General features: G+C 45.5%; 1 protein-coding gene across 2 annotated transcripts in view; it reads right to left on the bottom strand.

The window, feature by feature from the left end:
- tncb (tenascin Cb) overlaps window positions 1-17,458 on the bottom strand; it is a 75,229-nt gene that overhangs the window by 40,277 nt on the left and 17,494 nt on the right. For both annotated transcript variants that reach the window (XM_079270626.1, XM_079270627.1), the window contains exons 3-6: window positions 14,123-15,343; window positions 12,518-12,781; window positions 12,302-12,417; window positions 11,634-11,787 (exon numbers count right to left, since the gene is read on the bottom strand). In XM_079270626.1, the coding sequence (XP_079126752.1) occupies window positions 11,634-11,787; window positions 12,302-12,417; window positions 12,518-12,781; window positions 14,123-15,343 (1,755 nt within the window). The remainder of the gene's footprint in view (window positions 1-11,633; window positions 11,788-12,301; window positions 12,418-12,517; window positions 12,782-14,122; window positions 15,344-17,458) is intronic.

The following is a 17,458-nucleotide window of genomic DNA, read 5'->3' as shown; positions in this document are numbered from 1 at the left end:
CCGGTATCGTTTTAAAAGTATCGTTTTAGCACCGGTATCGGAAAAAAACCAAACGATACCCAACCCTATACATGGCCAATAAAGCTGATTCTGATTCTGATTCTGATATAACTAGGAGAACCTTGGCAGTACGGGTGCTTTGGTCTAACGATAGTGAAGACTGAAGACTCAACAAAAAGCTCAAACTGTCTTTTTTCTGTTGTTAGTTCTTGACCAGACGATTTCCCTCTTGATTTAAGATGCATTTTGATCCAAGCTGCATCTTCAAGGTAGTAAAAAGTATAATATTAAAGTTATGTACGTTTTTGCATTTAAAGTCAAGAAGACAAGACGTGAATTCACCCCGAATGTTGCAAATTGAGACAAAGACGTGTGAGCGGCGCGCGTCTTGAAAACGTTTCAAATTCTTGTACTGTTTGTACGTTACTAGCTAGCTTCAGCTATGGTCTGGACAGTCATTGCTTTGGCTGTGTGTTCTGAACACATATCACGGTTCACCAGCGAGTATCTGCTGTCTTATTTTTAGCACAGGGGTCTCAAACACCCGGCCCGCGGGCGGAATTCGGCCCGCCACGTCATTTTATGTGGCCCGCGAATCCGCCAGGAAAAAAAAAAAAAAAAAAAAAGTTTAAAATTATTATTATAATTTTTTATTTTTTAAAGTTAGACTTGATAATAAAAATATCCACATCGTCGAAATTGTGAGATAGTAAGTCGAACTTATGAGACAGAAAGTCATAACTATGATAGAAAGTCATACTTCTGAGATAGAAAGTCAAAATTATGATATAAAGTCAAAATGGTGAGATACTTAAACACACAGTCATAGAAGCAGCCCTTTGGCTGGTTACTGTACATTTGACATGTAAATGTAATGTGAGTACATTGAAGACTACTTTAAACGTGGCTTTAAAACGCATGAAATACTTCACGTGGGATTGTGCAAATGCACCCTGAAAGGATTTTAAGCATTGAACAAAGTTATTGTAATAATTTGTTTGATATTTGTCTTTGATATTTTCTTCAATAGTTTGATCTTTGACAGAGTAATGTGGGTTTCTTAACCCTAAATTAAAAGGATTTAAGTTATAATAACAGAAATGTGCTTCAATATATTTTTACATTTATATAACTGCATGTACAATATTTTTACACTTAAATAAACAATAATCAAATGCAGAGAGTTATTTGATAATATGTTACGAGTAGTTACATTTACAACCGGCCCTTTGTGGGCGACCATGATGCTGATGTGGCCCGGAGTGAAAATGAGTTTGAGACCCCTGGTTTAGCAGTATCAAGACAACGAAAGTTACGAATGTAACTACGGTTCTATGAATCCTGGATGACCGCCAGAGGCAGTGCTTCACACTGGATATCTTCCGTTGCGCGCATGCGCAGGTCGAATATTTATATCAACAAAGTCACGTGTGACCTCGGATGACCCCCGTCGTCTATAAGTTCCGGTGTCATCCTGAGCTCAGTCCTATGGAATCTTCTCGCAAGTTCACGGGATTCCGAGTGACCAAGAACTCTGGCATCATCAAGAACTCATCCAGGATTCATAGAACCGTAGTTACATTCGTAACTTTCGTTCTATTTCATCCTTACTGACCGCCAGAGGCAGTGCTTCACACTGGATGACTTATACCAAAAGAGTCACGAGGAAGCACAGTAACTACCTCTTATAGCTCCGGCAGAGAAAATTGGCCAAAGAACCCTCCCCAGTGGGTGAGGGTTGGCAACGTTAACTCTGTAGTGTTTGGTGAATGTGCTCGGTGATGCCCATGAGGCCGCCGCACATATATCCCCCACAGGCACACCACTCAGGCTTGCCCTCGGTGTGGAGACACTCTTGGTAGTGACCCTTCACCCCGGATGGCCGAGCGCAGCCGCTCGCCTTGTATGTATTGGCAATGGCCTCCACTATCCAGTGGGACAGGTGCTGTTTTTTCTTTTTTTTAAAGGAGCACACCCCTTCTTAGGCTCACCATAACTGACTATGCAGGCGGTGGCTTCCACATAAGCTCTGAGGGCCCACACTGGGCACAGCAGCCTTGACCTCTCCTCTCCCGATGGGGGAGGGGGGGGTCAACTTTGCCAGCTGGATAGGCCGGTTTATATGTGAACATATCCACCCCCTTGGGAGAAACACTGCCTTAGGCCAGAAAGTGACACCCAAGCCATCTGAGTTCCACCTCAGACATGATTCTTCTACTGATAGGGCATGCAGCTCGCCCCCACATTGAGCTGAATTGACAGCAAGGAGAAAACCATCTTGCCGATAGCCATCTCGGCTCCGCCTGTGCCAGGGGTTCAAAAGGAGACAAGCATAAGGTGTCCAGTACCAAGGGTAGGTCCCATGCAGGAGAGACCGGCCCTTATCCAGGAGGGACTGTAGAAACTCAGTACAGCAGGCACGGGGCGCTGTACTGGGACCTTGTTCTGAGCCACACACCAGTCGGAGAACAGCTTCCACCTGTTTCTTGTACTGCAGGCAGGTATACCGCGCACTGGCATTCAGAATAGTCCGTCAGACTGGTTCTATGCAGCCACTCAGCATCCGGTCGGGCCCTCCCGTGACCCCTAATTGAAGGCGGCAGGGATTGGAATGCCAAATCCGACCCTCTAGTTGCGACAGGAGATCCCTCCTGTTGGGGAAGAACTCTGACAAGCTTATAGCAAAAGCAGAGGGAATGGTGGAAAGGCATAAAGAAGATCCTCTGGCCACGTGTGAGCCAGGGCATGTTGACCCAGAGGGCTGGTCCTCTCCGTCAGGGAGACCCAGTGGGGGCAGTGGGTCGACACGTCTGGATGCAGCCGCCACTCTCACGGTGGAGGCTTGTAACGGAACAGGAAAACCACAACCTTGTTCCATTCTCCTGGTGGGTACATTGCCCACAGGCTGGTCAGGCGAGGGGCCTCCCAAGTCAGAAGGCCACGGTGATCCCCGTAGAAACTTCTGCAGATCTGGTGCCCCATCGATAGTTCATGGGAAATCACAGCAGAGGTGCTGTCCACCGGACAAGCACATGCTTTCCCTTCAAACATGGAAGGAAGTGCTCGAGTGCTAGCTCTAGAACCTGGACCTGCGGTCTTTCAGCAGACAACTGCCCCCAGGCTGTCCTGTTCTGTCACACTGCACCCCGCCTTGAGAGGCAGGTATCTGTTGTGACAATCTCCTGGTGGAATGGAACCGAGCCCCTGGGGCTCGGTTCCTGGGAAACTGTTCGCCAGATATGCACTCCCTCCATGGGGATAGTGACTAGGCACTGTTTCGATAATATTATTGCCCTGTATCTGTGCCACTTGGCATCCAAGTGAAGGCTGTTCAGCCATCCGCAAACCCAAGGGAACGACAGTTGAGGCAGCTGTCAGTTTACCCAATAGTCGGAGAAAAGGATGTAGGGCAACCGTCTGCCCCCTCGGAAGAGGGAGAGGTTGTGGGGGCCGTTGGCCACATGCTGGGGTGACAGACAGGCCCTCCTAGGGCCACACTAATGAAGGTTATGCTCTGAGAAGGGCTCAGGTAGCTCCTCTCCATATTCACCTTGAGGCCCACCGGCCACGTAAGAGAAGGTGAGCAGTGTCCTGTGGCGCCTGAAGCCGGGATGGCGCCTAGGTCAGCCAGTCGTCTAAGTACGGCAGTATGTTCACGCCCTGCGATTGCAGGGGGAAAGGACAGCAGTAACACACTGTGAACACCCATGGGGAGATGGGAGAGTCCGAATGGAAGCACTCAGGACTGAAAGTTGTGGTGATGCACCATGGGAACAGGCGTCGATAGACGTGAACCACTCTCCCTTGGAAATCCGCTGATGGGAGAAAGAACCCCGACAGCCGGCCTGGAGACATCTCCTGGCACCCCTGCCGGGGGGACGGGGACGTAAGTAGGGTTGTATAGGTAGCTGTCCGGCCTCTCAGCAGGACGCCGAGGCCTGTTGCGGCTACTAGGGTAAGCTGGAGGCTGAGAAAACGGCCTTGTGGGCCAAAGTGGGACCCCTAGGTCTGGGGGTGCAGGCATGTCCCTGCAAAGACCAGAGAACTGCTGCCTGGTCTGGCTAGCTCTAACAGTCCGCTGAAGCGCCTGTACAGCAGCTGACTCGAACAGCTCACCAGGTTCCACTGGGACAGTATGGAGGGTCCTCCTACATGTCTCAGATATGGGTGACTGCGCCAGCCAAACCTGGCGGCGAGTCTGAACCAGGGTGGACATCATACATCCACGTTCCCTCGATATGAGCGCAAACGCCTGCAATGAAGCATCACTGAGCAGAAGCGTCGAAGTAGCCCGCTGCAGAGAATCTGCGAGGGAAAGCATGAGGTGGGAGAGGGAGTTGTCGATACGGTGCACAGCGCTGCTGTGTCATAAGCCCTGGATAGCAGGTCATCTTTGACCCGACATTGGGTCGAGGGCACCTGGCATCGGGCCTCAGAGTCTCCTCAGGGGAAACTGATGGACGCCATAGTCGTCTAACTGGTGGCATACGTGCAAGGCCAGATTTGCCACCTCCTGCATGGTCTGATGTAAGGCGGGAGAGAGCCCTGGTGTCTCCACCATGCACGCAACTCCCTCAGATATTCCTCGGAGGGAGGAACAGAAAAGGTGGTGAGGGCGGGAAGGCGCCTGAAGAAGGTACTCACAGGTGGATGTTCCAGCTGCTGTGTATGCCAGGCGTGCAAGCGCCATACAAATGACCAGGGTAGGTTGGGCTGGATTCAGCTGCCCTGACAGGGGGAGGTAGACCTCCCGCATCAGGTGTTCCACTTCGGCCAGCCTAGCAGACCTTACTGCTCAAGGCGTGATGCCGCAGGTCCTGCCTGTGTTCTCCCTGCTAGGGCAAGAGGTCAGGGCCGTCCTCCGGCTGAAGAGGAGCTATACAGGTCCTACAGCCGGGAGAGTTTAACATGGCCGCGATTCTGGTGGAACCCTTGTCCCACTAGTTTATGTGGAATTCCAAATCAGTCCGAGCGGGAGCGCTCTGCTGAATGTTGAGAGAACAGGCAGGGGGCAGTCAGTGGCGAGTGATCCTTCGGACACTCTTCCCTTTGCCAGCCGCTGCGGATATTGGTGACCCACCAGTTAGCCTGAGCGAGAGCACTCTGCTACTGTGGAAACAGGTCAGGCAAAGTCCTTATAGTGAGAGGGGCGAGGACACTCTAAGCTCACTCTCTTCACTAAGATAGTTGCTGCAGATATTAGTGTCCCACCAGTTAGCTTGAGCGAGAGCACTCTGCCACTGTGGAAACAGGTCAGGCAAAGTCCTTATAGTGAGAGGGGCGAGGACACTCTTCACTAAACTAGTTGCTGCAGATATTGGTGTCCCCCCAGTTAGCTTGAGCGAGAGCACTCTGCTACCGTAAAAACCGGACAAAAAAGAACAGTCCGTACAGTGAGAGGGGAGCGAGGACACTCTCTTCACTAAGATAGTTGCTGCCGATATTTGTGTCCCACCAGTTAGCTTGAGCGAGAGCACTCTGCCACTGTGGAAACAGGTCAGGCAAAGTCCTTATAGTGAGAGGGGCGAGGACACTCTTCACTAAACTAGTTGCTGCAGATATTGGTGTCCCACCAGTTAGCTTGAGCGAGAGCACTCTGCCACTGTGGAAACAGGCCAGGCAAAGTCCTTATCGTGAGAGGGGAGCGAGGACACTCTTCCCTAAGCTAGTTGCTGCAGATATTGGTGTCCCACCAGTTAGCTTGAGCGAGAGCACTCTGCTACTGTGAAAAACGGACAAAAAGAACACAGTCCTTACAGTGAGAGGGGAGCGAGGACACTCTCTTCACTAAGACAGCTGCTGCAGATATTGGTGTCCCACCAGTTAGCTTGAGCGAGAGCACTCTGTCACTGTGGAACAGGTCAGGAAAACAGTCCTCATAGTGAGAGGGGAGCGATGACACTCTCTTCACTTGGACAGTTGCTGTAACTCTTGGTGTGCTACCAGTTAGCCTGAGCGAGGGCACTCTGCTAACTGATATCCGCTACCGATATGTCCATAATGTTTACAACAATCAATGGACACAATCTGAGTATTAGCTTAGTCTAGTTAGCCGGAGCGAACTCGACAGCCGTAATGCGTAAAAACCCTCAATGGGCACAACCTCAATGTTGATTTAGTATAACTAGCATTCACCGAGTTAGCCTGAGCGAGCACATTCCGCTAACTGTGATCGTTGTAATGCTACAAAGTTGATGGCCACAGCCCCAGTACCAGCTTTGTTTAGCTAGTTTCCCACTGAGTTAACCTGAGCGGGGACGCTCTGTTAACTGTGACAGCCGTAAGGCTACAAAGTTGATGGACACAGCCCCAGTACCAGCTTTGTTTAGCTAGTTTCCCACTGAGTTAACCTGAGCGAGGACGCTCTGTTAACTGTGACAGCCGTAAGGCTACAAAGTTGATGGACACAGCCCCAGTATCAGCTTTGTTTAGCTAGTTTCCCACTGAGTTAACCTGAGCGGGGACGCTCTGTTAACTGTGACAGCCGTAAGGATACAAAGTTGATGGCCACAGCCCCAGTATCAGCTTTGTTTAGCTAGTTTCCCACTGAGTTAACCTGAGCGAGGACGCTCTGTTAACTGTGACAGCCGTAAGGATACAAAGTTGATGGCTACAGCCCCAGTATCAGCTTTGTCTAGCTAGTTTCCCACTGAGTTAACCTGAGCGGGGACGCTCTGTTAACTGTGACAGCCGTAAGGATACAAAGTTGATGGCCACAGCCCCAGTATCAGCTTTGTTTAGCTAGCTTCCCACTGAGTTAACCTGAGCGGGGATGCTCTGTTAACTGTGACGGCCGTAAGGTTTACAAAGTTGATGGACGCAGTCCCAGCTAGCATCTCACCAAGTTAGCCTGAGTGAAGACACTGCTAACTGCGAATTACGTCGGATGTAAAGATTAAATCTCCATGGACACAACGCCAATGCCGATCTAGTGTCTCACAAAGTTTGCCTGAGCAGGAACACTCTGCTAACTGTGATAGCCGTAACACTGTGAAGGGCGGGCCGACAGTGTAATTCTATGCTCTCGTTAGCGCGCCACTCGATTACTTAGAGCGGAAGCGCTCTGCCAACCGTGGAACAAACAACTGTTATAGAAAACAATGTTAATCGATCTTACCGATTGCTGTCATCACGACTTAGCTGGCCCTTATCAGACTGGTGACGACCGATGATAGGGGCGTCCACCAGTCCGGGGCTCGATGTCTGAACGGCGAACACACCGTTCCCTCCAAAGAGGGACAGCTCATCACAGCCTTTGGAGGGCGAGAGAACCGCAACTCCGACCGGTGGTCACAAGGCTACAGCGACGAGCTCTAATATGTCTTGATCGTAGACACATCCTTGTTTATGCTACCATGGTAGCTAACCTGCGTCGCGAGAAGATGAAAAGGACTGAGCTCAGGATGACACCAGAACTTATAGACGACGGGGGTCATCCGAGGTCACACGTGACTTTGTTGATATAAATATTCGACCTGCGCATGCGCGCGACGGAAGATATCCAGTGTGAAGCACTGCCTCTGGCGGTCAGTAAGGATGAAATAGAACAACCATTAGTAGAACATACTGGTTGCATCACATTCTGTAGTATGAAAGAAGGGTCATGCTCTAGTTCAGTGATTTTTCAGCCTTTGCCTGACAAAAAAAAAAAATAAATAAAAAGTTGTGATTTTATTTTTAAGGGCATTTTTTACGCAGCGGAATTATTCCAGCATTTACGGCACTTGTTCAGCGGTGCAGGAAAAACACCGACCAATGCGTTGTGAATCACATCACGTGATGAAGCGCAGCCAATCAAATATGGGCATTCTGACAAGTTTCCTGACTTAGTGAAATATACACACACCGTGACACACGGGGAGGGACGAGGATAGCGAGAGCAGAGCAGGACTGTTGAAGTGTGAGATGTGAAAGTCAAATCATAGGACGATTTCCAAAAGAGAGAAATGGCCAGAGAGACCAGTTATTAGACTCTGACTGGACAGACTCATAGAGGTGAATTCTTCCAACACTAATTTCTCTTTTTGGAAGATGAGAAAAATATAATATTGTGTATTTATCACTTCATCCTGAATGAACTGAATTTAGAGCTGCAGGCCAATTCAGTGAAAATAATTTTTCTAAATTGAATTTCATTGCGTAATTTATTTTTTTAATCCAGCTGTTATTTTACTTGAAATGAGAAGAACATGTATTCATGTATTTCTATGTATTTATAATCCATCCAGTTAAATTTGAAAAATGAGAATAATATTTGTTAAAATATAATTGATGTGTACTTTCTTTATTTGATTTGATAGTTTTTTACGACACAGAGACGTTACTACTACTAGACGTCTTGAACATAGATATACCCAAATTATATATAGATATATATATATAGATATAATTTGGGTCGTGGGTCCCGGCTTGTCATTCAGGGGTGATGGTGGGTCCCGCAGCCAGACCAGTTGAGAACCACTGCTCTAGTTAACACATTAGCATGGCAGACGTTACTGTCAAACTTGCAGGCTTGTGTCTCAATTGTATTTCTTTCCAGCTGGAAGTTTTGAGCCGAAGTAGACATTTTCAGCCCAGGAATGAAATGTCGCTGCGTTACGTCGCTGCGTTACGTCGCTGCGTTACGTCGCTGCGTTACGTCGCTGCGTTACGTCGCTGCGTTACGTCGCTGTTGTGTTACATTGTTACGTTATGTTACTTTGTTGTGTTAAATTGGTATATTACTTTGTTACATTGCCTTACCTTGTTGCTTCAAATTATGTTTTTTTCAAACCATAACAAAATTTTGTTGCCAAACCTAACCAATTGTTTCACAACGTTAACCATGTGGCATTGTGCGTGTCTGAAAGTGACAAGGCCGATTTGAAACGTATTCATGAATCTTAATTTTGGTTCAGAAACGTCGACGTTCAACATATCCTGTGGTTTGCAGAATTTTACAATTCCAAATTTGTTTCTGTCAATTGGGAATTGGGATGACATTTTTTATCATGGTTATATCACTGGTGTTGAGGCTTTGCAATTGATGGTTTCATGGATTGATTAACTCATTGATTGATTGGACCAACAAAGGATGATGAAGGTAGGAAGGAGATGGAGGATTTCTGTGGGAAGGAGTGTTATATGCCTGAATACAGAAATATCAGCAATGTAGAAAATATGACAGCCCTATTGCATTTATGAGGCTATTTTAGACTATTTACAGATCAAATCCCCGTGCCACGAAGGGCGCCTTCTTGCCGGCGCTGAAATTGATTTGTCACACGTAAGCAACTTTAGGAAAGTCAACCCTCTGCGCGGGGCTGATAAAGTGAAGAATCTGTATTTGAGCTTAACACAGATTTGTCTTCCGAGGACGCTGCGAGGGTGTCGTTCAGGTGTCACGATACCATTCTCCTGGGAGGCCGCCGTCCCTCTGAGCCTGAAGGCTGACTGGTGCCTCCCCCACATGGTGGGTTGGTTAGAGGGGGAGGGGAGAGGGGAGAGCGGAGGGACTCGCTTCACACAATTAGCCCCTCAGCATGCAAATCCCACAGTACGAGCCCACAAGCCGGTGTAATGGGAGACATTAAGAGAGCCTGAGTGACACAGAACTCTGAACCTCATAATCCAAGTAGTGCTGACACGTGGTGGCATACATATGTGTTTGCGAGTGCATGCATAAACTGTGGATATAACAAAAGGTCATCCATTTTGACGTTTTCTTGCCATTTTGACGTTTTCTTGCACTCGCAAGAATTCAACCAATAAAGAGAACTTTCCTAACAAATATTTGCTCTTTTAAAATAAAAAATGTCAGAATTTCTGATTTTAATTATTTATGAAAAATTATCACACAATAGTATTTTTCATGTTATAAAGACATTTGTTCTTGTTCTTGTAAAGAAGCATCAACAAGTTGGTATGTAGTGATAACAGGAAACTTCCATATGGTGTTAAAATAAGAAATATAGATCACGTCATGACTATGTGATTACAGGAATAGTTTGGAGTTAGAGAAAATCAATAGCACTTTAATATGCGTCTGTTTGATATGAAGCTGGAGACAGTTAGCATAGCTCAGCAAAAAGATATGAGTTAACCTTTTCAATTAACTCCAGGGCAGAGAGAGTTTTTCCCACAACAATATCTATTTATTTAAATGTGCATTCATCTCATCAGCCTCCCAACCAAGTATCCCTCTCTGTAAAGACCCTATACCCTTCCTTTCAATATATTGTTCTTCACTGAAGCTATATATTGAGGCTATGTATTTTGTGATAACATGTAAGGGATTAAGTTGAAACTATTTTCTTAATATCAGCGTGGCAGCAATATGCTGCTGTATGATTGTCCCTTCAATTTGACTTTCTCCCAAGGAAGGAATATATCCATGTAATGGGGATTTAGAGTGTTGAACAGTGTGTGCTACTCATAAGAATAAGGGATCCAGCCATCAAAATACAACAGGCATAATCACTGCACTTCCTTTTCTGTGGTTCCACTGTAGATGATACTGAAGAAATGTAACAAAAAACCCTTAAATTTACTCCAGCTGTAATTTACCAGCCCTGCTCGTACTGCTGAGTGCATAAGCAACGGTCACGATAGGCCTCTAATGGCTCTTCCATGCGTGCCTCTGTTTATCCTGGCAAAGAGTGGACCATTTTCGTACCATAAATAAGCAATGAAGTGGCCTGACCCACTGCTAGATGGAGCTGCCATTTATTAAACTTTGAACATTGCTGCGCTTGTTAAATATGCTCTGTTGAAACAGAAGTCTCCCGCGGCTTACAGCCACCGAGACTATACTTACAGTATATAGAAAACACACATTGAACAAATCCATCAAGAAATGGAGTAGTGTTTGACCCGCCCCCCTATTGTTGAATGGGTATTTAACACCTAAATATAGCCCGGTGGTTAGTGGTTAGTCTGGCGGGTGAATCCACGAATTCAACCCTGTTTACTCTCTTTATATTGATCCCCAGCCCCGAGTTCCTCAGAGTGTTACAAGCCATTGGGCTTTATAGCCCCGATGCAGCTATGGAGCCATCTCCCAGCTTGCCAACAGGGCGGGAAATCCATATCTGTTTTTACTACCCCGCCTAAATCACAACAATGCAATGAAGTCTAATGAGCTAATGACTCAGGGTTGACATGTCGGGCTGTTTTCAATTCACCGTTGGGGGTTGCAAGATGGATAACCCAGACATATCGAAACCAATGAACATACGCAAAGGTATGAAGGTGACAATCTGTTTTTGCATTATATTTTGATGGCTTAAACCTTGATTTCCCCTCAATCTGCAGCACTTGGTCAGAATGGTGAAAAGGAGTTGAGGTTTATTCTTTTTAATTGTGGTAGAATATAGGATTAATACGAAGAAGTTGAGATATAATCGAGAATATTGGTGTTCAATTTGTACCTGCCTTTCTAGAATCCATCCCTCTTTAGTATGAATATGTTTCTGTATACGTTTCACAAGGGGCAAAGTATGCATCAACACTAATAAGCTATGGCAGACTAGCAGTAGAGAACATACTATTTATACCATCAAGAAATATGTACATCCTGCTGGAGTGAAACCATTCCAGTAAGTCTAAAACAAAAGAATGATAAGCCGGTCAGCAGTGTGAATGTGTACACTCACTTGTGACGACGTTCTGGGAGGCAGGCGGTCCACGCTTGTTGTTCTTCACCACCTCCAGCTTGACCTCGTACTCCTGGCCGGGGCCCAGGCCCGACTGCTCAAAGGTGGTCTCTGGACGTCCGAGGGAGTTAAGAATGTCACCATCTTCTTCTTTCTGCCAATATCGAGAAACACCATCAACCACTACAAAGACTAGTCCTGGCATAATGTGTGGAGTTGGTGGGGGAGGGGGGGGGGACTGCTAAATCATACATAATGGCGCTCTGGGTGGCGGTTGGACTTAAGCATTGACAGGGGACTCGGTTTAATAGAGTGTGGCTTTGAGTAGATCCCAGTAGCACTGCTAGGAAACGTTTCCATGATCACTCAAATGGGAAAATAACGCGGTACACAAAGGAAATGTATGGCAATCGGAGCTGTCAAGACATGCTAACTGCTTTGTTTTTGCATGCTGGCTCGGCTGAGCCATTTTCCACAGGAAACCCACCATGATCCTCATGTATGCACATTAGGCAATTGTTGAATTTGAAGTAGGGGGTCTGCAGTGGGTCGTATATGGTTTCTACCAGAGGAAAACGTGTATAATAGTGCAGGCTGAGGTAGGCTCTACAGGTCAACCACCTCCTGGAATACAGAAGGCTATTAACATATTGGGAAGCAGGACTCACTGTGTTTCTGAAGATGAGGTTCCAGCCATCAAAGGCAACGTCCAACGGGTCCCACTGCACCTCCACTGATGTCTCCCGCACTGACTTGAACTTAAGCCCCTCAGGCGCAGGCAGATCTGGGACACATAGAACAAAACTTTCACTACATTTCATCTAGATACGACACAGATACTATACTCTGTGTTTTGTTAAGTGCCACAGAGGAGATTGACATACGTGTAGCCACCCGAGCACTGACAGGAAGACTCCTCTTGTTGTTAAGCACAGCATAGACGCTGATCAGGTACTCTATGCCAGGCTCAAGCTCCCGAATAGTGGTCATCTTCTGGTCCCCGGGCACTCGAGCGTCCAGCTCAAGACCTCCAGGGGCCGTTGGGACGTGGGTGATCAGGTACTCGGTCACATGCATCTCATTCTCCCAGGACAGGTCCACCGTCTCTGGGGTGACCTCCACCACTGTCAGGTCCTTGGGTGGCGAGACTATGGAGAGACACTGAAAATCAGTGGGTTGTACTGAGGTTGATTTTTTTAATGTTCGTAACATGGGAGTTTTCTCCAAGTTCTATGTGGTTTAGAAATGTGGCTATGGGTAGATAAATTGACTTGCTGAACATGTTGTGACATTTTGAAAAAAGATTATATAACATCAAGATGGTGCTTCCAGAATTTGGATTGAAGTGTCTTCATCAAGAAAATATGTATAAATATAATCTGAAGAATGAGTACAGGATTCACAGCCATGTTGACATTTAAGTGTAAAGCTCATTGAAGGCTGATGTTATAGAAAGTGAGTTATTAAAGTAATAATGTCGAAGATTTTCATTGAAATAAATGTATGTTGAGCCGAATGAGGTAACACAATAGTGAATGAGCCTATGCCCCACTGGTGAAATGTTATGCTCCACTGGTGGTATGTTGCAGACGATTTGTTCCCCCTATAACGCATCTTTCTCTCGTTGTAAATTCACTCATTACCGCAGTTTTTCAACGTGATTATACAGAAATAAGCTCAGCAATATCAACCAAATCATCAATTCACTGATGAGTTTTAATGGGAAATCAAAAAGGGCCACCATTTTCCAATTACATTAACAAGAAATGCATTTCATTCATATGTAGAAATAGAGTCTTATTTGTACCATCAAATGAAAATGTTCCTCGAACAAGATGATGTAAAAAAAAGTGTTTCTGTAGAAGAGAAAAGAACAACTGACACCTGACAGTTCATTTTTTAATTTCAATCTAAATTTAATTAAAAGAAAATAGTATGTTTCATATTATGCTAAATGATCACCAAAGTCAAGCTGTTTACAGCAAAAAAAAGGTCAAAAATCCCATTATACGCTACTTACCAGCACCAAACAATAGATAAGTAAGAGACTGGAGATGAGGTGGAACATTTAGTTTTGCTAAAGTGGCGGATATTTTCTTCAGGCATTGGTGGCGAGAGCAAAAACGAAGATTGGATTACTACATTCAGGTGACCAGGAGGAGGAGGAATAGTCTCCTGATAATGTTGCACCTGTATCAATGGGGCTAGTAGTAATCAATCAAAGCAATTTATAACCACAATAACACAAAATCATATTTGCCCCATTTATTAGGGCAATTATAGAGATTATTTTTATAACATTGAGTTAAAATCACCTTATAATTGGTGGAGGAAAAATTATCTTCAATCATCCCGCAAATCATCGATATAAGATCCAATCGCCAATCGGCACAAGACTTACCGGTAGTGCAATGAAGTAGACGATGGGATGAATTATTTTAAATGAACCTGTGGAAAGCAGCACAGCATGTATGCATGGTCTTGCTTACCTTCAGAGCAGTCCTCTCCAATGAAGCCCTCGTTACAAACACATACTCCATTCTCACAGTGTCCCTGGTTCTGGCAGTCATTTGGGCAGGTCAGTATGGAGCAGTCCGGCCCGGTGAAACCTTCATAACACTCACAGTTGCCATCTACACAGTAACCTCGATCAAGACAGTTCTTGGGACACGTCTTCTCACTGCAGTCCTCACCAGTGAAAGCCTTGTGACAAACACATTGTCCGTTCACACAGTGACCGCGGTCCAGGCAGTCATTAGGGCAGGTCAGCTCGCCGCAGTCTTTACCAGTGAATCCGACGAAGCACATGCATTTGCCGTCCACGCACTCTCCGCGGCCCATGCATGCTTTTGGACAGGTCTTGATGCTGCAGTCCTCTCCGGCGTAGCCTCTGTCACACATGCACTGTCCGTTGACGCAGCGGCCACGGTCTTGGCAATTGTTAGGGCAAGAGAGCTCGCTACAGTCTTCGCCTTGGTATCCTACATTACAGACACATTCTCCATCAATGCACTGGCCCCTGTTGCTGCAGTTGTCAGGGCATGAGAGGATTGAGCAATCTTCACCCTCAAATCCTGGATCACAGATGCACTTCCCGTTAAAGCAATGGCCTCTCGCGTTGCAGTTCTTGGGACAGGTGAGCTTCGAGCAATCCTCTCCACTGTAGCCGGTCTGGCACACACACTGGCCATTCACACATATGCCACGGTTGTTACAGTTGCCAGAGCAAGTGAGTTCACTGCAGTCTTCGCCAGTGTAGCCATCTTCGCAATAGCAGGTGCCATTGATGCAGCGTCCGCGGTCATAACAGTCATTCGGACAGATAAGTTCGGAGCAGTCAAAGCCTGTCCATGGCTCGTCGCAAACACACTCGTCTTCTATGCATCGTCCACGTCCCAGGCAGTTATGGAGGCAGTTGGTCTGGGCGCAGTCCTCACCGATGAAGCCGTCCTCGCAGAGGCAGGACCCTTCGACACAGTGGCCATAGTCACCGCAGTCCAGCAGACAGAGCTCAATACCGCAGTCGTCACCTCCGAAGCCCTCAAAGCACTCACATTTGCCATCCACACAGCGGCCCTGGTCCTGGCAGTCATTGGGGCATTCTGGTTCGGTACAGTTGGGGCCCTTCCATCCAGGTTCACATACGCAGCTGCAAGTGTCGGTGCTCCAATTCCCACGGCCATTACAGTAGGGCTTTGTGGACACTTCACCTGGGGTGGGGGTGGGAAAGAAAGAAAAAACAAGTATTGTAAAGCTATCATTCCGTAAAACAACGTGTGCGATGCATACACAAACTTTGGATGCATATCTAAGACAACTGGTCCAATTGAGTGTGAATGAGTCATAACATACAAAAATTCAGGATTTTAGCACTTCCGGTTCCCTTGTCTCAAAGTCAATGGGTTTTTTGAATGGGTTTTTGGTTCAATGCCTGAAAGAAGGTTTGTGGTTAACATAAGCATAAGAGATTTTAACATTTTGTATGAAATACATCTGTAAATATCCCTCTCGTGCATTTTGAAGCTTTTAGTGTCTTAAAAAAGGCTAAATAGTGGCTAAACGATACTGAAAAACCTCATCATTCCGACTAGTGCACCTTTACAGCCCGGTTGTGTGCTAACGCTCAAGCGACTGTTACTTCGTTTATAGCTTTTCACTTCTGCAGATATTGCATCTAAGCTTCAAAAATCCTGAAAGTGGTGTTCATTTGTGAAGATTAACTTGCTGAGAAAAAGGTATGTACCATCCTTTGTAAAAATATAAAATACATTTTTTACTGCATCCTTACTTCCAGGTGGCCTTTACAATCACTCCATTTCATCAAACCATGAAAATGTATTTACAGAGACTGGAAATCTTCTCAACAGGATGAATGTTTCCAACTCTGACAACCCATAACTGACAGTCGCATGCTAAGAGGCTTTGCACTGACAATGATGTTTCAGTCATGACAGGAGATAAGCCGAAAGCTTGAAAAAGATCATGAGAATCTGTTTGTTTGCATTAAATGGGTCGCTGGTATACATTAGACTGTGATAAGTCTTCAGGTCCTTTAATGCAGAAATAGTTCGTTTTCAAAGAAGTGTGCCCACAGCTGCATCACTATTTGGCAATAATGTCACTGATAATATAGAAATAATGACTAAATATTCACTGTATCATATTCATTTTATAAATTTTCATGTCTTTAACCAACACGTTCACTCCCAACTTGTCAAATACCAACACTTAGTCAGTGACCCTACCCTTCAAAGAATGAGTCTCTGGGTTCCCATCTAGCATTGATATGTCAGTTTCTGGTTGTTACATGCGTTGTGTCTTTTCAAAATAACCCTCAACGAAATGTATTTAGTTTAAAGGTGTACTTTATAAACAAAACTACTTGGTAAGGTTTCGGAAAAGATCGTGGTTTAAAATGTGTATGTTTGTTACATAAATGGCGTTAGTCAGGGATGGAGGTTACGTATCAGAAGTAATGTAATAGGTCAATGTTGACTTGGTTTCACACAGGTCACGAACAGCCGACTGACCGTCTAATAAGGACGCGGAATGCTGCACTCCACTTAATTGGTTTTATTCTTACCTTTTAGATCGAACCCACTCGGTCACAATAGGCAATTACGCATCCGCTACATCTCACATTACCTGTGGTGTACCGCAAGGTTCAATTTGAGGTCCAATTTTATTTTCCATACACATGCTCCCACTTGGTCATATCATCCAACGTCACAATGTTTCTTTTCATTGCTACGCAGACGACACAAAGATATAACTTCCCTTGAGACCTGATGACCCCAGAAGCCTAGCTGCTATTTTAGACTGTCTTAATGATATCAACTGTTGAATGACACAACATTTTCTTCAACTCAATAACTCAAAATCAGAAATCATGATATTTAGTCCATCAAACCCTATCACTCCCATTAAAAAAGCCCTTGGCCCCCTGACCATTAACATAAAGTCCACTGCCATAAACTTAGGAGTAGTTTTTGATTCCGATTTAACTTCTTCTGCTCTGAGCCTATTTTTAGGCCTCTGCTCGAAAATTGCATACCCATACTAAAAATACTGTAATTCTCTAACTACAAGGTCTATTTGAATAATTTTGATGCTATAATAAAGGTAACACTTGTGAGATGTGTTCAGATGAGTAAATAAAGGTTACTTTACTGTTACTGGTTAAGAGTAAATGAAGATGGCACACAGCTCAAGTTGAAACGTTTCAGGTTCACCTGAAAGAAAAGCACTTTTATTGATATTATTTATTTTAAATAATGCAGTCTAAAGCCTAACATGTCTCCCAAATTATAGCAGCAGTCTCTATG

The sequence above is a fragment of the Melanostigma gelatinosum genome (assembly GCF_949748355.1).
Source record: "Melanostigma gelatinosum genome assembly, chromosome: 6".
NCBI lineage: Eukaryota > Metazoa > Chordata > Actinopteri > Perciformes > Zoarcidae > Melanostigma > Melanostigma gelatinosum.
This window is presented reverse-complemented; position numbering and strand designations above follow the sequence as displayed.